At 48.8% G+C, this 22,765-nt stretch overlaps 1 protein-coding gene across 1 annotated transcript in view; it reads left to right on the forward strand.

Annotated features, from left to right (window-relative positions):
- The window catches only part of LAMB2 (laminin subunit beta 2), a 59,766-nt gene extending 46,845 nt beyond the window's left edge, over positions 1-12,921 (forward strand). The window contains exons 27-33 of the mRNA XM_081181717.1: positions 547-750; positions 995-1,139; positions 1,788-1,995; positions 4,117-4,258; positions 6,626-6,802; positions 9,780-9,939; positions 12,348-12,921. Coding sequence (XP_081037843.1) covers positions 547-750; positions 995-1,139; positions 1,788-1,995; positions 4,117-4,258; positions 6,626-6,802; positions 9,780-9,939; positions 12,348-12,484 — 1,173 coding nt within the window. The 3' untranslated portion in view covers positions 12,485-12,921. The remainder of the gene's footprint in view (positions 1-546; positions 751-994; positions 1,140-1,787; positions 1,996-4,116; positions 4,259-6,625; positions 6,803-9,779; positions 9,940-12,347) is intronic.
- The last annotated feature ends 9,844 nt before the right edge of the window (positions 12,922-22,765 follow it).

Here is a 22,765-nt window from a genome sequence, read left to right on the forward strand (position 1 = left end):
AGGCTGTCCGTCAAAGCTGAAACGGGGTCCAAGGCAGGGAGTCGGGTGAGGTCAGGAGCTCCGGCAGGACAGGGTGCAGGCAGGAACAGGCTACCAACAATGTTGCTCCCGCAATTTAGGCCTGGGGCTGGCTGGCTTTTATCTGCCCGGCGGCATAGGGCAGCCCCGGTCCACAGGTGACTCGCCTCTCCTGGCCCGGAGGGGAGCACTCCTCCTGAGGGAACTTACTTCCCTCCGCCTCTCTGCCCTGAGCCTCTGCAGCTCAGGAGAGGCTGGAGGGTTACCGGACCCAGAGGCAACCTCCTCTTCCCCTGACGGGGCTGAGGGTGGAGCACCTGCAGGCAATGGGTCCTCCATCCCCACAGGAGGCAAGGCAGACTCAGCTGGTGCCTGCACCTGAGGATCCAGCACAGGTGAGGACCCTTCAGGCTCAGGCCCCAGCCCCGGCTCAACTGGTTCTGGAGGTGGGGACTCCTGTGCAGGCTGGGATTCCTCAGGTTCAGCCTCCAAGTCCGAATCCCAGGCCATCACAGCTCTCTCCTCTAGGTGTGCGGTGCTCCAGGGGACGCCCCCTGCTCCAGCAGCCCCTGCGGAGGGGCTGGTTGCCGTGACGAAGACGGCCGGCGCCACTGCGGGGGCCTCAACTGCAACGGGGCCGTGGCCACGGCCGACAACGCGCTGGATCGAGCCCGCCATGCCGAAGGGGAGCTGCGCCGCGCTGTGGCTGACGTGGATGTCCTGCTGCGTCAGGTAAGCCATCAGAGGGGAGCCGCAGAGCTCAGTGTTATAGGCAAGGTAACCCATGAGAGCCTTTACGTTTGCACACATTTCGTTTCATCGGAAAGACCAACAGCACGAAGGCCTGGACGTGGGTCTCAAGGCAGTAAACAAGAGTTAGCTCTGGCTCTGTTCCTGGAATGCAATGCTCCCTGCATTCCCTAGGCCTCTGCTTCCCCCTGCTGGCTGACCAGGGGACCTGGTGTGTCCTTTGCAGGTGGCTGAGGCAAAGGCAAGGGCAGGTGAGGCGAAGCAGAGGGCACAGGCCGCGCTGGACAATGCCAATGCCACCAAAGCCCGGCTGGAGCGCTCCAACAAGGAACTGCGGGACCTCATCCAGCAAATCAAGGGGTTCCTGAATCGTAAGTGCAGGATATCGGGCTGCCCCCTACGCCAGTCCCTTATTTTATTTTGTTCAATGCCTGTCTCAAAAGGGCAGCTCATGTAACATACGGTACATCACATGCATGCCGTAAAATGCCACTTTTAAACAGCTCCCCCCCCAAAAAAAAAGATTTCTGGGAGCTATAGTTTGTTAAGGCTGCTGAGAGCTGCAAGGAGACCCCATTATTCACCCTCACAGATCAACAGTTCCTAAAGTAGCTGGACAGTCGACCCCTCCTCACAAGGAGCTCTCGCAAAGAATAAACAAACAAGTGCCCAATAAAATTCAGAAAGCAATCTTAATGTTGGAAATTATAAAACAAAAGCCAGTTACGTTCATGTTCCTGCCAAAAAGGGAAAGGCAAAATTCCATACAAAAAAGTTAAGAATGCCGCTGCACCTCCTTATGCAAGTTCCAGGCAGGGCCGTGGGGCAAGGCAGGTGGACATATTTATCCCTTTATGGTTCCAGCAGTGTGTGTGTGTGTGTGTGTGTGTGCAGTGGGGGGTATTCAGACAGGGATGAAAGAAAGCAGGGCAGAGGGGACATTTGCAGTGGGTCTTGCGGGAAGCAGGGGCTTGCCGTTCTACCCGTCTGTAGCGCTGACTGACCCATCCCTCACACAGTTGACGGAGCCGACCCTGACAGCATTGCTCTGGTGGCCTCCCGCGTGCTGGAACTCTCCATCCCAGCGTCCCCCGCACAGATCCACCACCTCGCTGAGGAGATCAAGGAGCGCGTCAGCAGCCTGGCCAACGTGGACGCCATCTTGGACCAAACGGCGGGAGACGTGCGTGTGGCGGGACAGCTGCTGCAAGACGCACGCCGCGCCAAGTGAGTGTGCGAGGGCCGGAGAGGACGTGTGATGGAGGCTGCTCCTGTCGGACCCAGAGGAGAGGCCATGGGGACAGAACTGTGCTCCTCTTGCTCCTCCTCCCTTCATGAGCAGCAACTAGTTATTCAGCAAAGGGAAAGGAAGATGGGGGAGCGTAGGAGTTTGCTCCGCGGGACCAGCACCCTGTCAGGAGTCTCCACAGCTGCTGTTAAAACCTGAACTGATGGTGGGCTTATTATTAGGTTTGAACATGGGTTCAAATCCCCCCCTCCATGAAGCTCACCATTGGGTCTTAGGCTGAGAGAAAATAACCTCCTTTGTTAGGTGTATTTGTTAGGTGTATTGCGGCAGCTAAAAAAGCCAATGCAATTCTGGGCTGCATCAATAGGAGTATAGCATCTAGATCAAGGGAAGTAATAGTGCCACTGTATTCTGCTCTGGTCAGACCACACCTGGAGTACTGTGTCCAGTTCTGGGCACCACAGTTCAAGAAGGACACTGACAAACTGGAACGTGTCCAGAGGAGGGCAACCAAAATGGTCAAAGGCCTGGAAACGATGCCTTATGAGGAACGGCTAAGGGAGCTGGGCATGTTTAGCCTGGAGAAGAGGAGGTTAAGGGGTGATATGATAGCCATGTTCAAATATATAAAAGGATGTCACATAGAGGAGGGAGAAAGGTTGTTTTCTGCTGCTCCAGAGAAGCGGACACGGAGCAATGGATCCAAACTACAAGAAAGAAGATTCCACCTAAACATTAGGAAGAACTTCCTGACAGTAAGAGCTGTTCGACAGTGGAATTTGCTGCCAAGGAGTGTGGTGGAGTCTCCTACTTTGGAGGTCTTTAAGCAGAGGCTTGACAACCATATGTCAGGAGTGCTCTGATGGTGTTTCCTGCTTGGCAGGGGGTTGGACTCGATGGCCCTTGTGGTCTCTTCCAACTCTATGATTCTATGATTCTATGATTCTATGAAGTTAAATGAGGAGAATTGTGAAGCACTGTGCATATCAGATACTGCTAGAAGCATGGTGATGAGAGGCCCTTTCATATGGCTGTGTTACAGGAGCTGAACAGAGTACAAGGGTGGGGTGGTCACTGTTTGGGCTAGTTTGCCATCTAGGCTCAAATACAGAAGTGGTTTAGATGCAAGGAGGGCCAAATTCTCACTGATGTGGGGAAACATGGAGGCAGCTGTACAATTAGCCTTTCAAAAGCAGCGTAGTACAGTGGTACCTCGGGTTACATATGCTTCAGGTTACAGACGTTTCAGGTTACAGACTCTGCTAACCCAGAAATAGTACCTCGGGTTAAGAACTTTGCTTCAGGATGAGAACATAAATCGTGCAGCAGCAGCAGCAAGAGGCCCCATTAGCTAAAGTGGTGCTTCAGGTTAAGAACAGTTTCAGGTTAAGAACAGACCTCCAGAACGAATTATGTTCTTAACCTGAGGTACCACTGTACAAAACAAATTAACTATGCAGAGCTAAAAACTGAACAGCAGGTCAAAATGGCAAAACTGACCAGATAGCTCAGGAACCAAAAAGACCAAAACTTTAATAAAGAACAGGGAAAATTTACAATTTACTTGAGAGACCCCTGTAAGCAGATGAAAACATTAGTAGGATTGTAATAATGTGATATAGAAATTACTATGGACAAAATGGAGAGACATAAAACTTGGATGATGAAATAATATACATTTGAAAAGGTTGATAATAGGATCCATGGAGGGGAAGGTGGGAAGTCTAGAGATACAGAGAAATCTCTAAATATGGATATGTATTTGGCAATGTTATAACTCTACACTTGTAACATCAACTAAAAAATTATTTCAAAAATAAAAACCGAACAGTGCGGAACACAAATGGTCAGCATAAAAACGTTCAGGGAGAAGCTAAAGCAACTAGATTCGTTTTCAGGGCTCTCTTTCATTCAGAGAGAGGGCTTGGCACAGATCTCGGAGGAGGGGAGGGAAGTAAACTACACCTGTACACAGAGATCACACCTGGTGAATGACTGTTCTACTCCCATGGATTTGTCCTCCTGGCCATCGCAGCAGTGGCGACGCTAGTGCACATAGCTCTGGGCTCACACTTGCCGCACGTTCTTCCCGTTTGCAGCGCTCGAGCAGAGAGCGTAAAGACTGCAGCCGAAGCAGTGAAGAAGGCTCTGGACGACGCCAAACGGGCTCAAAGCGCTGCCGAGAAAGCCATCCGCAACGCAGCCAGCGACATCTACAACACCGAGAATGTCGTGAATAGGGTAAGCCCCGGCGCTGTGCACAGCCCTCCCCTGAAAGTGTACCAGAATCAAACATTGAGAAGGACTTGGAACATAATTAGGTAAAGGTAAAGGACCCCTGACAGTTAAGTCCAGTCATGGATGACTCTGGGGTTGCGGCGCTCATCTCGCTTTACAGGCCAAGGGAGCCGGCGTTTGTCCGCAGGCAGTTTTTCCAAGTCATGACTAAAAACCATCAAAACCAGAGCAGCTCACAGAAACGCCGTTTACCTTCCCGCCAGAGCGGTACCTAATTATCTACGTGCACTGGTGTGCTTTCGAACTGCTAGGTTGGCAGGAGCAGGGACCGGGCAACAGGAGCTCACCCCGTCGTGGGGATTCGAACCGCCAACCTTCTGATTGGCAATCCCTAGGCTGTGTGGTTTAGACCACAGCACCACTCACGTGCCTTGGAACATAATTAGCTGCCCTTATACCCAGTCAGACCCTGGGCAATTCAGTATCAGACGCTGCCATCTCACTGCTCACCCCTCATTCTGGATTGTTTATGAGCCAAGTTGAAAAGCACAGGTCCCAATGACCTACTTCCTATTTCTCTCCGTTCGGAGAACTGCCCTTTCATTCTTACTCTTTGCTTCCTGCAACTTAACCAATTCCTGATCCACAAGAGGACTTCTCCTCTTATTCCTTGACTGCCACACTTACTGGGGAGTCTTTGGTGAGGTACTTTGCGGAAAGCTTTTTGAAAACCCAAGTCCAAAGAAGCAAGGTGAGTAGCACCCTAGATAGCTCCAAGAAGCAACAAGGCTGAATGCTTGTCTGCAATTCCACTTCTCTAGAAAGCATGGGTCCGAGTGCTTTTTCCACTTGACCCACATTTTCTAGGCATGGAACAAAGCAGTTTTGCCTTTGCCCCACTGCTCCCCCCGCCCCTGAAAACCTGCTCTTTAGTGCTAAATCTGAACAAAATGCAATCCGCAAAAACCAACAAGCCAGTTGTTTGTTCCAATCCAATGCTAACAATTGGGTTTCCCTGGGGGGAAGCAGTGGCGCAAATGGAGATGTGGGTGAACCCTCAGCCTTAATTAGGCCTACAGCATCCTTGGAGCAGTTAGCCCCACCCCCGAGGAGAGGAGCCTTTACTTTGAAAGGGGAGGTGTCAATTTAATGAGTTGTGGATTCCATTGATACAGTGGAGGCCACGGTTCTGTTATGGCCTCTGAGCTGGAGCCCTCCGTGCTGCAAAATGGTAATGCCATTGTGGCGTTGGCACTGAGGGCACTTTGGCAGTAGAAGAGAAGAAGAGTTTGGATTTGATATCCCGCTTTATCACTGCCCTTGTAGCCTTATTGGAGTTCACCGATTGGGTCTGCGTTGCTCCGGGGCAGGAGGAAGGAAGTCAAATGACACTGAGGTTGGATCAAAGAAAGAGTTTATTCTGCTCTCTGGATAGCAGAAGGCACTTGCTTGGTCAGTGCATAGCAAGTCCAAAGAAATCAGAGATTACATGCAGTATATATATCCTCCAGGCACCCTCTCCCCCCTTCCCCAGGAATCCAACCACGTCAGCCTATGTACACAGGTTGACATCACATATGCTCTTGCTCTGGTATTCTTAACCATAAAAGGGCATTCCTTCCTGTACTTCTGACCATAAAAGGATCTTCCTCTTCCTACTCTTATCTTGGAGGAAGAGGTCGTCATCTCCGAGAAAACACTCTGGCTTTGTTCCCGGACTTAGGTCTGTGCGTCTTTTGTGGTCAGGACATAAGATAAGGCACAGACATGTCTTCTCTGTTCTACTGGTGCAGTCAGGGTCATCCCTGCCGTCACAAACTGCTAAAGGAGAGGGCTCTGAGCACAGCCGGGTTTTTGTTTATACATTGACTCAGAGCTCAAGTTAATGGATATTAGCTAAGGAAAAATAGGGATTTTGGTGCAGTTTCAAACTGCCTGCACAGTCAGTTTTGGGTTTGGGAAACCCATTCCTTCGCCCTATGGAGTCTCAAAGCAGCTAACAATCTCCTTTCCCTTCCTCTACCACAACAAACACTCTGTGAGGTGAGTGGGGCTAAGAGACTTCAGAGAAGTGTGACTGGCCCAAGGTCACCCAGCAGCTGCATGTGGAGGAGCGGGGATGCGAACCCGGTTCACCAGATTACGAGACTACCGCTCTTAACCACTACACCACACTGGCTTGTGGAGGGGCACCAGAGGCTGGGTCAGGGGGCATCAGAGGCTGGTCCATGATGCCCCCTAAATCCCCTGAATCGTAACATCTCCTCAGTGAGGTCAGCTCTCTCGTGTAGGATGGGGAAGACCTTCCCACAATGGTGAGAGGCAGCAGACCTTCTCCAGCTTCTCATCTTGCCTCCCTTCTCCCTTCAGATCCAGCAGCAGACCGCAAGCGCCGAAGGTCAGCTGGCTGAAGCCATGGAGCGTGTGGGTCACCTCGACAAGCAGGTGGATGCGCTCAAGATGAAACGGGCCAACAACAGCCTGGCCGCCACGCGAGCTGAGGAGACAGCCAGCGCTGCCAGGGACCGAGCTGGCGAAGCCGAACAGGTACATGAGGCTGGGCTTGAGAAGGTCCAGGAGTCTGGCAAAGATGGATAAGCAGCTGTCTCCTGGGTTAGGACTGAGAGGACAGGTGAAGGAAGCATCCTTGCTGCATTGTGTACACACAGGGTGCGAATAGGTGGCTGCCTACGCAGCAGTATAAGTTTGAGTTTCATTTTATTTGTATTTTGCAAGGTTTTCTCCCATGTTTCGTCATACAAGCGCCAGGCAGCTTGCAGTGAATAATGCAAAACAAGTATTTCTTATGCAAATTGGTACATGGAAATGCTTCACGTTCTTTAGCTGGTACTTCGTGTATCCTCTTTGCCTTGTTATTTTGGTGACGCTGCTGCCTACTCTGTTTGTTTTTTCATTCGTTTGGCTCCAGGAATTCAGTCTTGCCAGTTTCATCCTAATGTCTTAAAAAGGTAAAGGGACCCCTGACCATTAGGTCCAGTTGTGGCCGACTCTGTTTACTGGCCGAGGGAGCCGGCGTACAGCTTCTGGGTCATGTAGCCAGCATGACTAAGCCGCTTCTGGCGAACCAGAGCTGCACACGGAAACGCCGTTTACCTTCCCGCCGGAGTGGTACCTATTTATCTACTTGCACTTTGACGTGCTTTCGAACTGATAGGTTGGCAGGAGCAGGGACTGGCCAATGGGAGCTCACCCCGTCGCGGGGATTCGAACCTCCGACCTTCTGATGTCTTATAGGTCTTATAATAATAATAATGTCTTATTAGAAACTACCAAGTGTGCCCACAAACTCTTGTTGCTATAATACTGAGCTGCAGCACACAATTGCCATGTGTTTCCTCCAACGAGCCCAGCCTCACCCCCAGAATATCTTCTTCCCGCTTCACCTAACAGGGTTGTTAGGAGGGTAGCTAAGGCTGAGAGATGGTGACTAGCTGTCAGTTTCTCTGGGTGTTTGTGATTCCTGCTAAATTACTCAGAGGGTGAAATTGACTGACTGTTCGGAGGCAATCAGATAAAAAACAAATGAAGATGGCGTCAGAGATGCTCCTTCACCCAAATGCTCTGTCAACCACCGTGGCCAAGAGGCAGCTGTGCCTTAAGAGGGACGTCCGCCCACTTTTCGAGACTGCAGGCATGTTACGCAAAACAGGTGGAAAATAATCCTTACCTGTCAGAAAAGCATCAGAGGAGATTTTGCTGGTGTCTCTCCCGTCACTTCTATCTTTTGGTATATTGGCAGTTTGTTTATTTTGATTGTTAAGATATCAATTAAAATATTTTTTTTTAAAAAAGAAGAAAAAATAAACAGTGGGATTCAACTCACCAGTCCCATCAGCGGAAGGCTTGTGCAACAAGGTTCTAGCTCCTCACCCCACCCCTCTAATTGGCTTGGGGGTCTGGGTGCTCGGAGAACCCCTGGAACAGCATGTGGGGCAGTGGGCGGCGGATCTTTCCACCTGACAAGCTGAAATGCTTGCCCTGATGGAAGGATCACCTTAGTGCAACATTGATTGCCTCCCAAGGCTGTGTGGCTGGGTATCCACTGAAGCCTCTGGCAGATAGAGCCAGGCTGATAGCCTCCTGTCTTCCTTCAGCCACGTCTCTATGTGTTCCTTTGGAATCAGGAAGTTGGGAGGCACCTAAGAGGCCAACCCCAAACTCCAAGAACTAGGACTGACCACCCCTCAGTTCCTGTTTCGGATCCATCCATGCAGCCTAGCCCCGTAAAGTGCCACAAGCCGAGGCATGGGACCTGGAGAGAAAATAGCTGGTGATTCCAGGAATTACAAGAATTGGGAGGGGAGAGCATGGCACCCTGTTTCTTACAGTGGCCAACCAGATGTCACAAACAGGAGGCACAACCCTCGGGAGGTAGCGAAAAGCAACAACTCCACCATCACTGGCCGCTCTCATCTAGGACGGCATTCCTTCCTGGCCTCATTGACAAGATTTTAGAATTCTTAGTTCCTCAAGGCAGGGACTTGTCCCCTTGCACCCTGAAAAGTACTATACACATTGATGTTGCTGTTGAATGAATGAATGAATGAGTGAAAATTGGACTCAGCAAGATGATTGGCATGAACAAAACTCATTGTGCTGGTCCTGGAGGCTAACCGAGAGGCGAGGTCCGAGTCCAGTCCGAGGTCGATGGTGCGGTATGGAGGCAGTCCATCAAAGTTGAAGCTGGGTCCAAGGCAGGGAGTCGGGTGGGGTCAGGAACTCTGGCAGAGGAGCAGGACAGGGTGCAGGCAGGAACAGGCTACCAACAATGTTGCTCCTGCAACTTGGGGCTGGGGCTGGCTGGCTTTTATCTGCCCTGAGGCATAGGGCGGCCCCGATCCTCAGGTGACTCTCCTCTCCTGGCCTGGAGGTGAGCACTCCTCCTGCGGGAACTTAGTCCCCTCCGCCTCTCTGCCCTGAGCCTCTGCAGCTCAGGAGAGGCTGGAGGGTTACCAGATCTAGAGGCAACCTCCTCTTCCTCTGACGGGGCTGAGGGTGGAGCACCTGCAGGCAATGGGTCCTCCATCACCTCAGGGGCCAGAGCAGACTCAGCTGGTGCCTGCACCTGAGGATCCAGCACAGGTGAGGACCCTTCAGGCTCATCCCCCAGCCCCGGCTCAGCTGGATTTGGAGGCGGGGACTCCTGTGCAGGCTGGGATTCCTCAGGTTCAGCCTCCGAGTCCGAATCCCAGACCATCACACTGATCCACTAAGTCAGGCATCAGCCTGTCCAGATATTGTTCGGACTCCAATACCCTATTACCCCCAGGGAGCATGGCCAACAGTCAGGGGTTGTGGGGGTTGTAGCCTGACAACATCTGGAGGGCCAGACAGGTTCCCCCCAGCCCTGCACTAAAGTCATTCCAGAGGAGGCCCATTTCCTGCCTTTTCTTCCTGCCATCTTCCTTGCAACGCTCCAGAGGTGGTGGGAAGCATAACGCTGCTGCAGCGAGGCCTGCAGTTCCTGCTCACCGGTTGGCCCTTATTTCCCACTGCATCTCAGTTGCTGGACGGGACGCTGGGTGACCAGTACCGCACCATGAAGGACCTAGTGGAACGCAAGGCCCAGCACGTGGTCCGGGCCCGGCAGAAAGCAGAGCGCCTACGGGACGAGGCCAAGGGCCTGCTGCGCGACGCGCATGACAAGCTGCAAAGGCTGAGTGGTAAGTGCCCGGGAGAAAGGGAGAAATATATTATCTGGGGTGGTGTGTGACATTTCTGCCTCCCCCCCATAAACTGGGTTTCACACAATTCTGTGCCTTCTGGACTCTCAGTAAATAATAATATCCTGCCCATCTGGTTGGGTTTCCCCAGCCACTCTGGGCAGCTCCCAACAGAATATTATTATTATTATTATTATTATTATTATTATTATTATTATTAATACCCTGCCCATCTGGTTGGGTTTCCCCAGCCACTCTGGGCAGCTCCCAACAGAATAATAATAATAATAATAATAATAATAATAATAATAATAATATGACAAAACATCAAACATTAAAAGCTTCCCTAAACAGGGCTGCCTTCAGATGTCTTTTAAAGATAGGATAGCTGCTTATTTCCTTCACATCTGGTGGGAGGGCATTCCACAGGGCGGGCGCCACTACCGAGAAGGCCCTCTGCCTGGTTCCCTGTAGCTTTGCTTCTCACAGTGAGGGAACTGCCAGAAGGCCCTCAGCACTGGACCTCAGTGCCTGGGCAGAACAATGGGGATGGAGACGCTTCTTCAGGTATACTAGGCCAAGGCCACATGAACTAGTTTCATTTGGTTTGTACGCCGCTTCCAAAATCTAGGTTTCCAAAGATTCTCTCCATCACCATCACACACAAATAGATTGGGGTGATGGAACCAGGGAAAGGAAGACCATAAATTTTGAGAGTGGGCAGGAGAAGGACAGGGAGTTTACATGAGATGCTGAAACTGCTCTTTGATTGTGGGAAGCCCTGCCCAGCCCTGCCTTTTGGTGTCTTCAGTTTGCTTATTTACTTATTTTATGTATGCATAAATTTCCATACTGCTAAACCAAGACAGGGGCGGAGAGATCTTCTCAAAGCAGTGTGCATAAAATCAAAATTAAACACCTATAAAGACAAAGCTTGGAATAACATAAAACCGAGACATGTGGCAGAGCAAGTTTATGTAAATAAAAATGTTCTGAACTGGAATCTGAAAACTAAACATGGACGCTGCCTGCCTAATATACAGAGAATTCCATAATACAAGTGGAATTTCATCAGGCTGCCCATCTCTCTTCTTGCATTGTGGTGGATAGAACCGTAAAGAGCCATTTCCATTTAGAAAGCTGATAAATCCCCCAAAGATCCCATTCTGTGACACAGGACACGCTTGGATAGAAAACCTGCGAACAGGCAGAACAGGCAGCAAGCCCTGGATGTTGCAGGAGAGAGGAGATATGGGAAAGCAGAAAGCAGAGGAGGACTGCTGAGGAAGAATGGGAGTCTAGACTCTTGTGGGAAGCGGGGCCCTTCCCGCAGAAGTAAGGTATTAGGAGGGGAAGGGCAGAGCTGTGGGCAATCTCCATGTCAGACCCAAGCAACTTGCGCAGGATTCAGCATCCTGGGAATCTCAGCACTGCGAGGGGACTTGGAATTGTTGCTTTTCTCTTCCTAAAACAGCAGGAGGTGCCCTGCCCTAGCTCATGCTACCTTCTTGGCGAATGCCAACCTCCGGCAAAGCTAGGCAGCTTGCCCGGGATCTATAGATCACGGCAGCCAAGCCTCAGACCCAGCACACACGCTCCTTAATCCACCCTCTCCATGGCTCTTGAGTTTGAGTTTCCAGTGGGGAGGCTGACACAAACATTCTTGATGGAGGGTGGTGGGGAAACCTCTTGCCCAAAGGGGCACGTGCCTCTACTGTGTCTGCAGGCCTCCACTCATTACGTCACCCTCTCTGCATAAAGGGTGAAATATACTCGGAGTCAAGAGTGGATTTCATGCCCTTTATTCAGCTCATAGTGGTGAGGAGGAATGGAAGTTCCCCCAGAATGTCTGCCTTATATACATTATTTACACAGTGGGCCCCACGTGATTGGCTAATTCCAGGATTCTCCTGCAGGCCAATCAGGTTGCGGATTCCCTTCCACCTGGAGCTGGATTGGGTGGCTCCTGTGGTCCAATCAGACTGCTGCATTCTGAATCCTATTGTTCTAGGACCAATCAGACTGCTGCATTCTGAATCCTATTGTTCTAGGACCAATCAGACTGCTGCATTCTGAATCCTATTGTTCTAGGACCAATCAGACTGCTGCATTCTGAATCCTATTTACTCAGTACATAACAAAGAGCTTCCACTTGCACAACGGAACTTTCTCTACCCTCCTGTCCCAAATCTGTTCTGGGGATCTGGAGCGGATTTGCTGTTGGGGGAGGGAACACACAAGGAGAGGCTGGCTGTGACCTCCTTGTCTGGAACTGCGACAGAGACACCAACGTGGAACTGTCCCTTCAGAGGCAGGTTTCAGGGAGGGGATGGTTTTAGCAACCCATCTTTCCCTTAACTTTTCTCCATTTTGTTGCTGCGGTTCTCCTCCTCCCTGTCCCTATTCAGCGCTGGAAGAAACGTATGAAGAAAACGAGAGGCTGCTGCAGGAGAAAGCAGCCCAACTGGACGGGCTTGAGGCCAAGATGAGGGTCATCTTGGGAGACATCAATCAACAGATCCAAATCTACAACACCTGCCAGTGATGCGCCGTGGTTCTCCCTCTCTCTCTTCTCCCTTACCCACTCCCATTTTGTAAGTCCTATTCACTGCTGCCAGTCATGTGTTTGAATAAGTCTTGGCTACCCCTGCCTAGATGTAGCTTAGTGCCCGGAGCACCGCTTCCTGTGGCTCTCCCTTGCCACCACTGCTTGACTCTCACCCCAGCCTTCATGGAAGCACAGCACTGCATACATCGAGGCTTCCTTAGGAAAATCCCTTCCCTGCCAACATCTGGCACGTAAGGAAGCACTTAAGATGCCATAGCGGAATTTTCCCGTTCTGGTTTTCTGCTGGTCTCTTGCTCAGAGCAATAACAGAACAGGGGAAGGGTTGCTGCATTGCCGTGCCTGTGTGTGATCTGCCCCAACCAAGGTGGCTTACACCTGTGTGTGAATAAAGGCCCAAAGGCTATTGCTCTCTGTGCTGTGTTGTCTTATTCCTTCCTCTGCTCAAATCCTAGCTTGCCTTTCATAATTCACCCCAAAGTGTGTCTATACTTCTGTTTTGAACTGGAGCTGGGCCCTGGTGAAACTGATTTCGCATGACGTGAAATATATATAGCAGGGATGGGGAACCTGGGGCCCTCCAGTCATTATCAGACTACAGTTCCCATCATCCTATTTTTACTCCGCCCATCTGGCTGGGTTTCCCCAGCTGCTTTGGGCAGCTTCCAACAAAATATCAAAAATACAATAAAACATCAGCCATTAAAAACTTCGCCAAACAGGGCTGCCTTAAGATGTCTTCTAAAAGTTAGATTACGGGACGCGGGTGGTGCTGTGGGTTAAACCACAGAGCCTAGGACTTGCCAGTCAGAAGGTCGGCAGTTCGAATCCCTGCGATGGGGTGAGCTCCCGTTGCTCGGTCCTTCCTCCTGCCAACCTAGCAGTTTGAAAGCACGTCAAAGTGCAAGTAGATAAATAGGCACTGCTCCGGCGGGAAGGTAAATGGCGTTTCCGTGCGCTGCTCTGGTTCGCCAGAAGCGGCTTAGTCATGCTGGCCACATGACCCAGAAGCTGTATGCCGGCTCCCTCGGCCAATAAAGCGAGATGAGCACCACAACCCCAGAGTCGGTCACGACTGGACCTAATGGTCAGGGGTCCCTTTACCTTTTAAAAGTTATATTTATTTCCTTGACATCTGATGGGAGGGCGTTCCACAGGGTGGGCGCCACTACTGAGAAGGCCCTCTGCCTGGTTCCCTCACTTCTCGCAGTGAGGGAACCTCCAGAAGGCCCTCGGCGCTGGACCTCAGTGTCTGGGCTGAACGATGGAGGTGGAGACGCTCCTTCAGGTATACTGGACCGAGGCCATTTAGGGCTTTAAAGGTCAGCACCAACACTTTGAATTGTGCTCGGAAACATACTGGAAGCTAATGTAGGTCTTTCAAGACCAGTGTTATGTGGTCTTGGCTGATTGGAGTTGGAATTCAACAGGTTCCTCATCCCTGCTCTAGGCCTTGGATTCCCAGATGTGGTCATCAATGATGTTTGATGTGGCTACCGAATGAACACAGACGTGGGGTCAGACAAGTAGAAAAGAGGTGGAGCACAGAGACAGAAAAAGCATCAAGATAGCAACAGAAACCATAAGAATCTCAGAGGCTTCCTGAATGGCACTAGTTTCTTGGAAGCCCACAAGAAAGGCGTGAAGCCCATTACCATTGTTTGTCCCCAAGCTATTGGTACCTCGGGTTACATACGCTTCAGGTTACAGACTCCACTAACCCAGAAATAGTACCTTGGATTAAGAACTTTGCTTCAGGATGAGAACAGAGATCGTGCTCTGGCTGTGCGGCAGCAGCAGGAGGCGCCATTAGCTAAAGTGGTCTTCAGGTTAAGAACAGTTTCAGGTTAAGAACAGACCTCTGGAACAAATTAAGTACTTAACCCGAGGTACCACTGTATAGCAGTGTTCCTCAAACCCCAGCTGTTGTTGGACTACAATTCCAATCATCCTTGACCATTGCTCTAGCTAGCTAAGGATGATGGGAGTTGTAGTCCAACAACTCTAAGCCACCCAGATTGTAACCATCACAACCATTGATGGAGATGGGAATGCTTGCATCCTGGAAACAAGGGTATTAGATTAGATGATTAGATTAGATTAGATTAGATAAATTTATTGTCATTGTCCGTATATACACAGTATACACAACAACGAAAATCAAACACCCACCCAAAGACCGGGTTCACATATACATTTGCACGTATCTCCGACACTCTCATCCTATTCAAACATAATCTATAAAAACATAAAATCCAGAATATAACATGACCTATTAAGGCATAACATAACCTAAAACCTAAAACATAACCTGAAACCTATCTCATTCCTTCCTACTCTCTGCTTGCTAAACCTTGCAACTGGCCCTGAGATCATTATTTAGTGCAGTCAGAGCTCTTGGATAGAAACTATTCAGAAGGCGTGTGGTTCGTGTTTTCATTGTCCTATATCTTCTGCCCGAAGGCAATAGTTCAAAGAAGTTGTGAGCAGGGTGGGTGGGATCTCTCAGGATATTATGTGACTTCTTCAAAATGCGAGACGTGAAGATCTCATCCAGGGTTGGTAGTCGGAGCCCAATAACATTCTGGGCAATTTTAATTGTTCTCTGTAAAGCTTTTTTATCCGTTTCAGAGCTGCTCCCATACCACGATAATATACTATAGGTTAAGACACTCTCAATGGTACTATGATAATAGGACAGAAGTAGGTGCTGGGATAGATTCAGTCCCCTGAGCATTCTCAGGAAATACAACCTCCCCTGCACCTTCCTCACAACCATATTAATATTTGCATGGGGTAATAGTGAGGCAACTGTATACTCTCATGTTTGTTTCCATGACCATGGATCCTCCCCCTTTCTCTAAGTATGAGTGGTGTTCATTGCACTGGTTTAAAAGGAAAAGTTGCAGTATCTCATGCTCATTGTGCAAAAGAGCTCATAGACCAGGGGGTGCCTTTGGTATCACTTCAATGCATTGTTCACACATTGCACTGAAAATACTACTTTTCATAATGTTTACAGTGTTATAAGAAAGAAAGAAAACCTTCTCCTTTTCCCTTATGGGGTACCCAAGAGCACATATAGAGTCCTTTTTTAGGTTCTCTATCAGTAGAAGAAAATAACAGAGGCAAACCAGAGAATATTGAGAAGCAGAGGCAGCTAGCAAGCCTGATCTTTGTTAAAACTGTTGCAACAGTGCTCCCCCCACACGCAGGAGAACAGAGGAGGACCCAGAAAAAAGGGGTGCAAGCCCTTATATAGACTTTTGAAGTGCCCACCCTGGAGCCCAAGACTGCCCCTCCATACATCATACATACATCACAGAAGGGGGGTAGCCCAAGACCACCACCCCAATACATCATACGTACATCAGAGAAGGGGTGGACTACAACAGAAATCTGAGTGCGTTGTTTTTATCCTGTCTGCCAGGTTACCTTATTGGATTACCTGGGCATCCTGGCCACACTTTTGTTATAACTACTCAGTTCCTGAATCCAGCTCACTGGTCACAGGCTCACCCTATTCATATCTTAAATGTACCCTTGAGACAGGATTTGTGAGCAAAGAGACAATGGGGAAGCTCCCCATTTCCTTCGACCTTGCAGAGAAATATTTGAGGTAATTTGGGAGAGACAAAATGGTTTCAGGACTTTTTTATGTGGGGTTTCAGACATGTGGTTTATACATTATACACACACACACACACACACACACACACACACACATATATAAATATGTTAAAATTAAATATATGTTAAAATTCTTATAACAAGTGTCACTCCCCCCCCCACAAAAGACACCCTCTAATTCTTTTGTCCATCTCATGCAATGATTTAGCACAAACATAAAAGTTTCTAGTGTTACATTCTGTAATTATCTCCAGTCTAGGTGAAAAACAACCATAATAAACCCCATATATATATATATATATGTCAGGGGTTCAGGAGCAGAGGCGAGGGCAAGGGAGGAAACAGAGAGCGAGGGGGAGGAGGCAGAAGAAAAGATGAGTGATGACGACGACCCGAGATCTCCGAGTCTTTCCAGTGAATCAGAAGATTCACAGGAAGGAGCGCCAGTGGCCAGAGCAAGGGGGGAGCCTAGGGGGACACCCCAGGAAGAAGGGTCCAGAGGGGGCTCAGAGGGCAGCAGTTGGAAATCGGGACCAGCGTCACCAACAGAGAGCAGGGGAGAGGAAGGGCGCCAGGTATCAAGCGCTGGCAGCTCACAACAGGAGGGAGGGCACGAGTCAGGAGTGGCCACACCTCCATCGGGGAGCGAAGAAACGGTCAGACGGAAAGTGGAAGGCTGCGCGCGCGCGCCAAGTTCAAATACACAGGAAGGTGGCGCAGTAAGCAGCCCGGAAAGGGAGCCAGGTCCTAAAGCCCGGCGCAAGGAGACAGAAGGGTCCGGGGGGTCAGCGTCAGAAGCGTCCCGGACGGAAGAGACCACGGGGGGCAGAGGGACCCAGAGAAGAACGGTCAGGCGGGAAAGGTGGAGTAAGACTAGGGTATTTAGCTGGTGCACAGGGGGCGGAGACTCAGACGGAGCTTCGCCGGTCTAACCCATAAGACGTAGAGTTGCACGCAGCAGCTTAAGAATGGAAACTGTAACCCAATAAAGACTTTTACAAAGTGACCGCTGGCTAGCGTGATCCTCTGTGAGCTAGGATCTGGAAGCAGCTCTGACAATATATATATACCCGTGAAAATCTACGAAAGCATATATATATATATATATATATATATATATATATATATATATGCAGGTTTTGGTGTCTTCGGGTGTCTTCCCGTGTAAGAGTTGGGGTGTCTAGGCGACGTTTCGACGAGGTCTCACTCGTCATCTTCAGGCTGGTGCTTTCGGCTTCTTGTTACTATGCGGATAAATAGCATCAGGTAAGGGGGTGCGGACGGGCCCGGCAAACAACCGGGCCCGTCCGCACCCCCTTACCTGATGCTATTTATCCGCATAGTAACAAGAAGCCGAAAGCACCAGCCTGAAGATGACGAGTGAGACCTCGTCGAAACGTCGCCTAGACACCCCAACTCTTACACGGGAAGACACCCGAAGACACCAAAACCTGCATTCCTGTACCCGTGAAAATCTACGAAAGCAAATATATATATATATATATATATATATATGCAGGTTTTGGTGTCTTCGGGTGTCTTCCCGTGTAAGAGTTGGGGTGTCTAGGCGACGTTTCGACGAGGTCTCACTCGTCATCTTCAGGCTGGTGCTTTCGGCTTCTTGTTACTGGAACAGAGCAGGATCTCAGTGTTTGAGTTCCTATAAATACTGTTGAGGGGGTGTGGTGTATAGCCTCCAACGTTCTGGGCAGAGAGGAAGTTCCCAGGTTAGTGTGCCTTTTCTTCTTTTGTTCATTAATTACTTGAGGGATATCTTGAGTGATTTCTTGAGTGATATTCTGAGTACCACTTAGGAGGGTCATTAGGTGTGGATTAGTTGCTGAAGCTTTCGTGTCTTGACCTCTTGAGCTTGTGAAGAGTTTTTCTGAGAAGATGGCTGTACTGCACTTAGTTGTGCTCTGGCTTGGCTTCGAGTATAGGGGCGAGCTGTGGTTTTGTGCCCTGTGCCAGCCAGATCTGTGTAGGGATTGCAGGGGGGTGCAGCATCCGGAGGTGCCACTATGGTTTGGCTACTGGATGGTGTCTGTAATTTATCTGTGGAGAGGGTCTGGGTTTGGGTCTGGTGTGGTTGATTGGAGATGGCGTTCTGTGTGCCTCTGGTTCTGGTGTCGGTTTTTGTGGGGAGGGCTAATTTCCAGATGTCTGGCAGGCGGGACGTGTCGTCACGCTTGTTCATGTTGTGAGGGTGTTTCTCTATCTCGATGGCTTCCATGATTATTCTCTTGTGGTGATGTTCCATGTTAAAGAGCAATTTGGAATCTGCAAAATTAATTTCGTGTCCTGTTTCTTTCATGTGTTGGTAAAGAGAGGAAGTTTTTTCTTCTTTTTTGACGGCATTCTTGTGTTCTGTGATACGTGCATTTATTCGTCTGTTTGTTTGTCCAATGTACGTGGCTGGGCAGACTTTGCAGGGTATTTCATAGACCCCTTGGTTTTCTAACTGGATTTTATCTTTGGGGTTTCTGAGGATATTGGCTATTTTTTGGTTGGTGCAAAAGGCTGTTTTGATATTGTGTTTATGGAGGATTTTGCTAATTTTATCTGTAGTGCCCTTGATATAAGGAAGGAGGGCCATGCCATTGTTTTCTTCTGTGTCTTGGTTTTTGGGGGGTGTTTCTTTTTGGATTAGCTTCGTAACCCTGTTTTGCTGGTATCCGTTGGCGATTAACACATTTGAGAGATTCTGTAACTCAGTTGTCAAGTGGTCTTTGTCAGCCAGGCGTTTGGTTCTGGAGATGAGAGTCTTGGCTACGGAGTTTATTTGTGCAGGGTGGTGGTGTGATTGTGCATGTAAGTAGCGGTTGGTGTGTGTTTTTTTCCGGTAGATAGTGTGTCCTAGGGAGCCATCAGGTTTTTTGTAGATTAGGACGTCAAGGAAGGGAAGTTGGTTGTTGGCTTCTATTTCCATAGTGAATTGTATTTTGGGGTGTAGGCTGTTGAGATGTGTGAGGAAGCTATCTAGTTTTTCCTTCCCGTGTGGCCAAATTACAAAGGTGTTGTCAACATATCTGAGCCAAAGTTTGGGTTTGTGTTCTGACTTGTCTAAAGCATTGGTTTCAAAGTGTTCCATGTACAGATTTGCGATGACCGGTGAGAGGGGTGATCCCATAGGTGCTCCTTCTATCTGTTTGTATCTTTGTCCATTGTGGATGAAGTACGTGTTGGTTAGGCAGTGGTTGGTCAGGTCCAGGATGTATTCGGGGGGATTGTATTTGTTTTGAATGGCTGTCAAGGCTTCATTAATGGGCACTTGTGTGAAGAGAGATACAACATCGAAGCTCACAAGTAGGTCATCGGGATGTAGGTTTTGCTTCTTTATTGTTTCTATGAACTGGAAGGAGTTTGTAACGTGTGAAGCGATAGATTCTGCATAGGGCTGAAGTTGCTTAGCGAGAAATTTAGCGAGATTTTGTAGAGGTGAGCCTATGGAGCTGACTATTGGTCTGAGTGGTGTTCCTTCTTTGTGTATCTTGGGGAGACCGTAGAGTTTGGGGCATCTGGATGATTTTTCTCTGGGGATGATTCTTAGCTGGATTTCTTCACTGATAGGAGAGGCTTTTATTTTGGATTTGGTGGTTTTTTCCAGATAGGTGGTGGGATCTGTTTTTATAGGTTGGTAGGTAGGGTCTTGGAGTAGATTTGATAGTTTTGCTTGGTAGTCCGATGTGTTCATCACAACAGTGGCATTACCTTTGTCTGCTGGGAGAATGATTATGTTGTTGTCTTTCCTCAGGTTGGTGAGTGCTTTCTGTTCTTCTTTGTGTAAATTGCTTCTGGGTGGTTTGCTGGAGCAGAGGATGTTGGTGACTTCAAGTCTGATTTTATTGGCTTCATCTGGGTTGATTTTGGTTAGGCTAGCTTCGACTCCGCATATGATGTTTTCCGTGGGGATGCGTCTCGGGGCGACTGCAAAGTTGAAACCTTTGGAGAGTACTTTGGTTTCAGTTGAGGTGAGGATCCTGTCTGATATGTTATGTACTGTTTGTTTCATGGGTTGTTGTGGAGGGTGGCTGGGCTTCTGGCGTTTCTCTAGTTTGTGGAGTTTGTTGGTGTGTGTGTCTGTCTTATGTGAGGACTCAGTTTCAGCTCTCCAAACGGCTAGTTGTTTGCATTTGTCCCAGAGTGCAGGGTGGATTTTGTTACAGAGTTTGAGGTGAAGAGTGAGCAGATCTTTGTTGGTTTGGTTTAGTAGGTATCTTTTCTTATGTAGTTCGTTTCTGATTAGGGATAGTTCAGTTCGTTTCAGGATCCTTTCGGTAGCTGGGGTTTTAGAGTGGAATTTAAGTTGGAAGCATGTGGGAATTAAGTTGTTGTCTCGGCAGTTGCGTAGGAACAAGAGATCACATAAGATGGTGGCTCTTCGGATTTCTAGTTTCTCGTAGGTTCTTGTCAGCTGGAAGGTTTCCTCCCCGTAGAGGTGAGATATTTGCTTTCGTAGATTTTCACGGGTACAGGAATGCAGGTTTTGGTGTCTTCGGGTGTCTTCCCGTGTAAGAGTTGGGGTGTCTAGGCGACGTTTCGACGAGGTCTCACTCGTCATCTTCAGGCTGGTGCTTTCGGCTTCTTGTTACTGGAACAGAGCAGGATCTCAGTGTTTGAGTTCCTATAAATACTGTTGAGGGGGTGTGGTGTATAGCCTCCAACGTTCTGGGCAGAGAGGAAGTTCCCAGGTTAGTGTGCCTTTTCTTCTTTTGTTCATTAATTACTTGAGGGATATCAGACCAATAGTCAGCTCCATAGGCTCACCTCTACAAAATCTCGCTAAATTTCTCGCTAAGCAACTTCAGCCCTATGCAGAATCTATCGCTTCACACGTTACAAACTCCTTCCAGTTCATAGAAACAATAAAGAAGCAAAACCTACATCCCGATGACCTACTTGTGAGCTTCGATGTTGTATCTCTCTTCACACAAGTGCCCATTAATGAAGCCTTGACAGCCATTCAAAACAAATACAATCCCCCCGAATACATCCTGGACCTGACCAACCACTGCCTAACCAACACGTACTTCATCCACAATGGACAAAGATACAAACAGATAGAAGGAGCACCTATGGGATCACCCCTCTCACCGGTCATCGCAAATCTGTACATGGAACACTTTGAAACCAATGCTTTAGACAAGTCAGAACACAAACCCAAACTTTGGCTCAGATATGTTGACGACACCTTTGTAATTTGGCCACACGGGAAGGAAAAACTAGATAGCTTCCTCACACATCTCAACAGCCTACACCCCAAAATACAATTCACTATGGAAATAGAAGCCAACAACCAACTTCCCTTCCTTGACGTCCTAATCTACAAAAAACCTGATGGCTCCCTAGGACACACTATCTACCGGAAAAAAACACACACCAACCGCTACTTACATGCACAATCACACCACCACCCTGCACAAATAAACTCCGTAGCCAAGACTCTCATCTCCAGAACCAAACGCCTGGCTGACAAAGACCACTTGACAACTGAGTTACAGAATCTCTCAAATGTGTTAATCGCCAACGGATACCAGCAAAACAGGGTTACGAAGCTAATCCAAAAAGAAACACCCCCCAAAAACCAAGACACAGAAGAAAACAATGGCATGGCCCTCCTTCCTTATATCAAGGGCACTACAGATAAAATTAGCAAAATCCTCCATAAACACAATATCAAAACAGCCTTTTGCACCAACCAAAAAATAGCCAATATCCTCAGAAACCCCAAAGATAAAATCCAGTTAGAAAACCAAGGGGTCTATGAAATACCCTGCAAAGTCTGCCCAGCCACGTACATTGGACAAACAAACAGACGAATAAATGCACGTATCACAGAACACAAGAATGCCGTCAAAAAAGAAGAAAAAACTTCCTCTCTTTACCAACACATGAAAGAAACAGGACACGAAATTAATTTTGCAGATTCCAAATTGCTCTTTAACATGGAACATCACCACAAGAGAATAATCATGGAAGCCATCGAGATAGAGAAACACCCTCACAACATGAACAAGCGTGACGACACGTCCCGCCTGCCAGACATCTGGAAATTAGCCCTCCCCACAAAAACCGACACCAGAACCAGAGGCACACAGAACGCCATCTCCAATCAACCACACCAGACCCAAACCCAGACCCTCTCCACAGATAAATTACAGACACCATCCAGTAGCCAAACCATAGTGGCACCTCCGGATGCTGCACCCCCCTGCAATCCCTACACAGATCTGGCTGGCACAGGGCACAAAACCACAGCTCGCCCCTATACTCGAAGCCAAGCCAGAGCACAACTAAGTGCAGTACAGCCATCTTCTCAGAAAAACTCTTCACAAGCTCAAGAGGTCAAGACACGAAAGCTTCAGCAACTAATCCACACCTAATGACCCTCCTAAGTGGTACTCAGAATATCACTCAAGAAATCACTCAAGATATCCCTCAAGTAATTAATGAACAAAAGAAGAAAAGGCACACTAACCTGGGAACTTCCTCTCTGCCCAGAACGTTGGAGGCTATACACCACACCCCCTCAACAGTATTTATAGGAACTCAAACACTGAGATCCTGCTCTGTTCCAGTAACAAGAAGCCGAAAGCACCAGCCTGAAGATGACGAGTGAGACCTCGTCGA

This window comes from Podarcis bocagei (assembly GCF_964188305.1).
Source record: "Podarcis bocagei genome assembly, chromosome: 2".
Classification (NCBI taxonomy): Eukaryota; Metazoa; Chordata; class Lepidosauria; order Squamata; family Lacertidae; genus Podarcis; species Podarcis bocagei.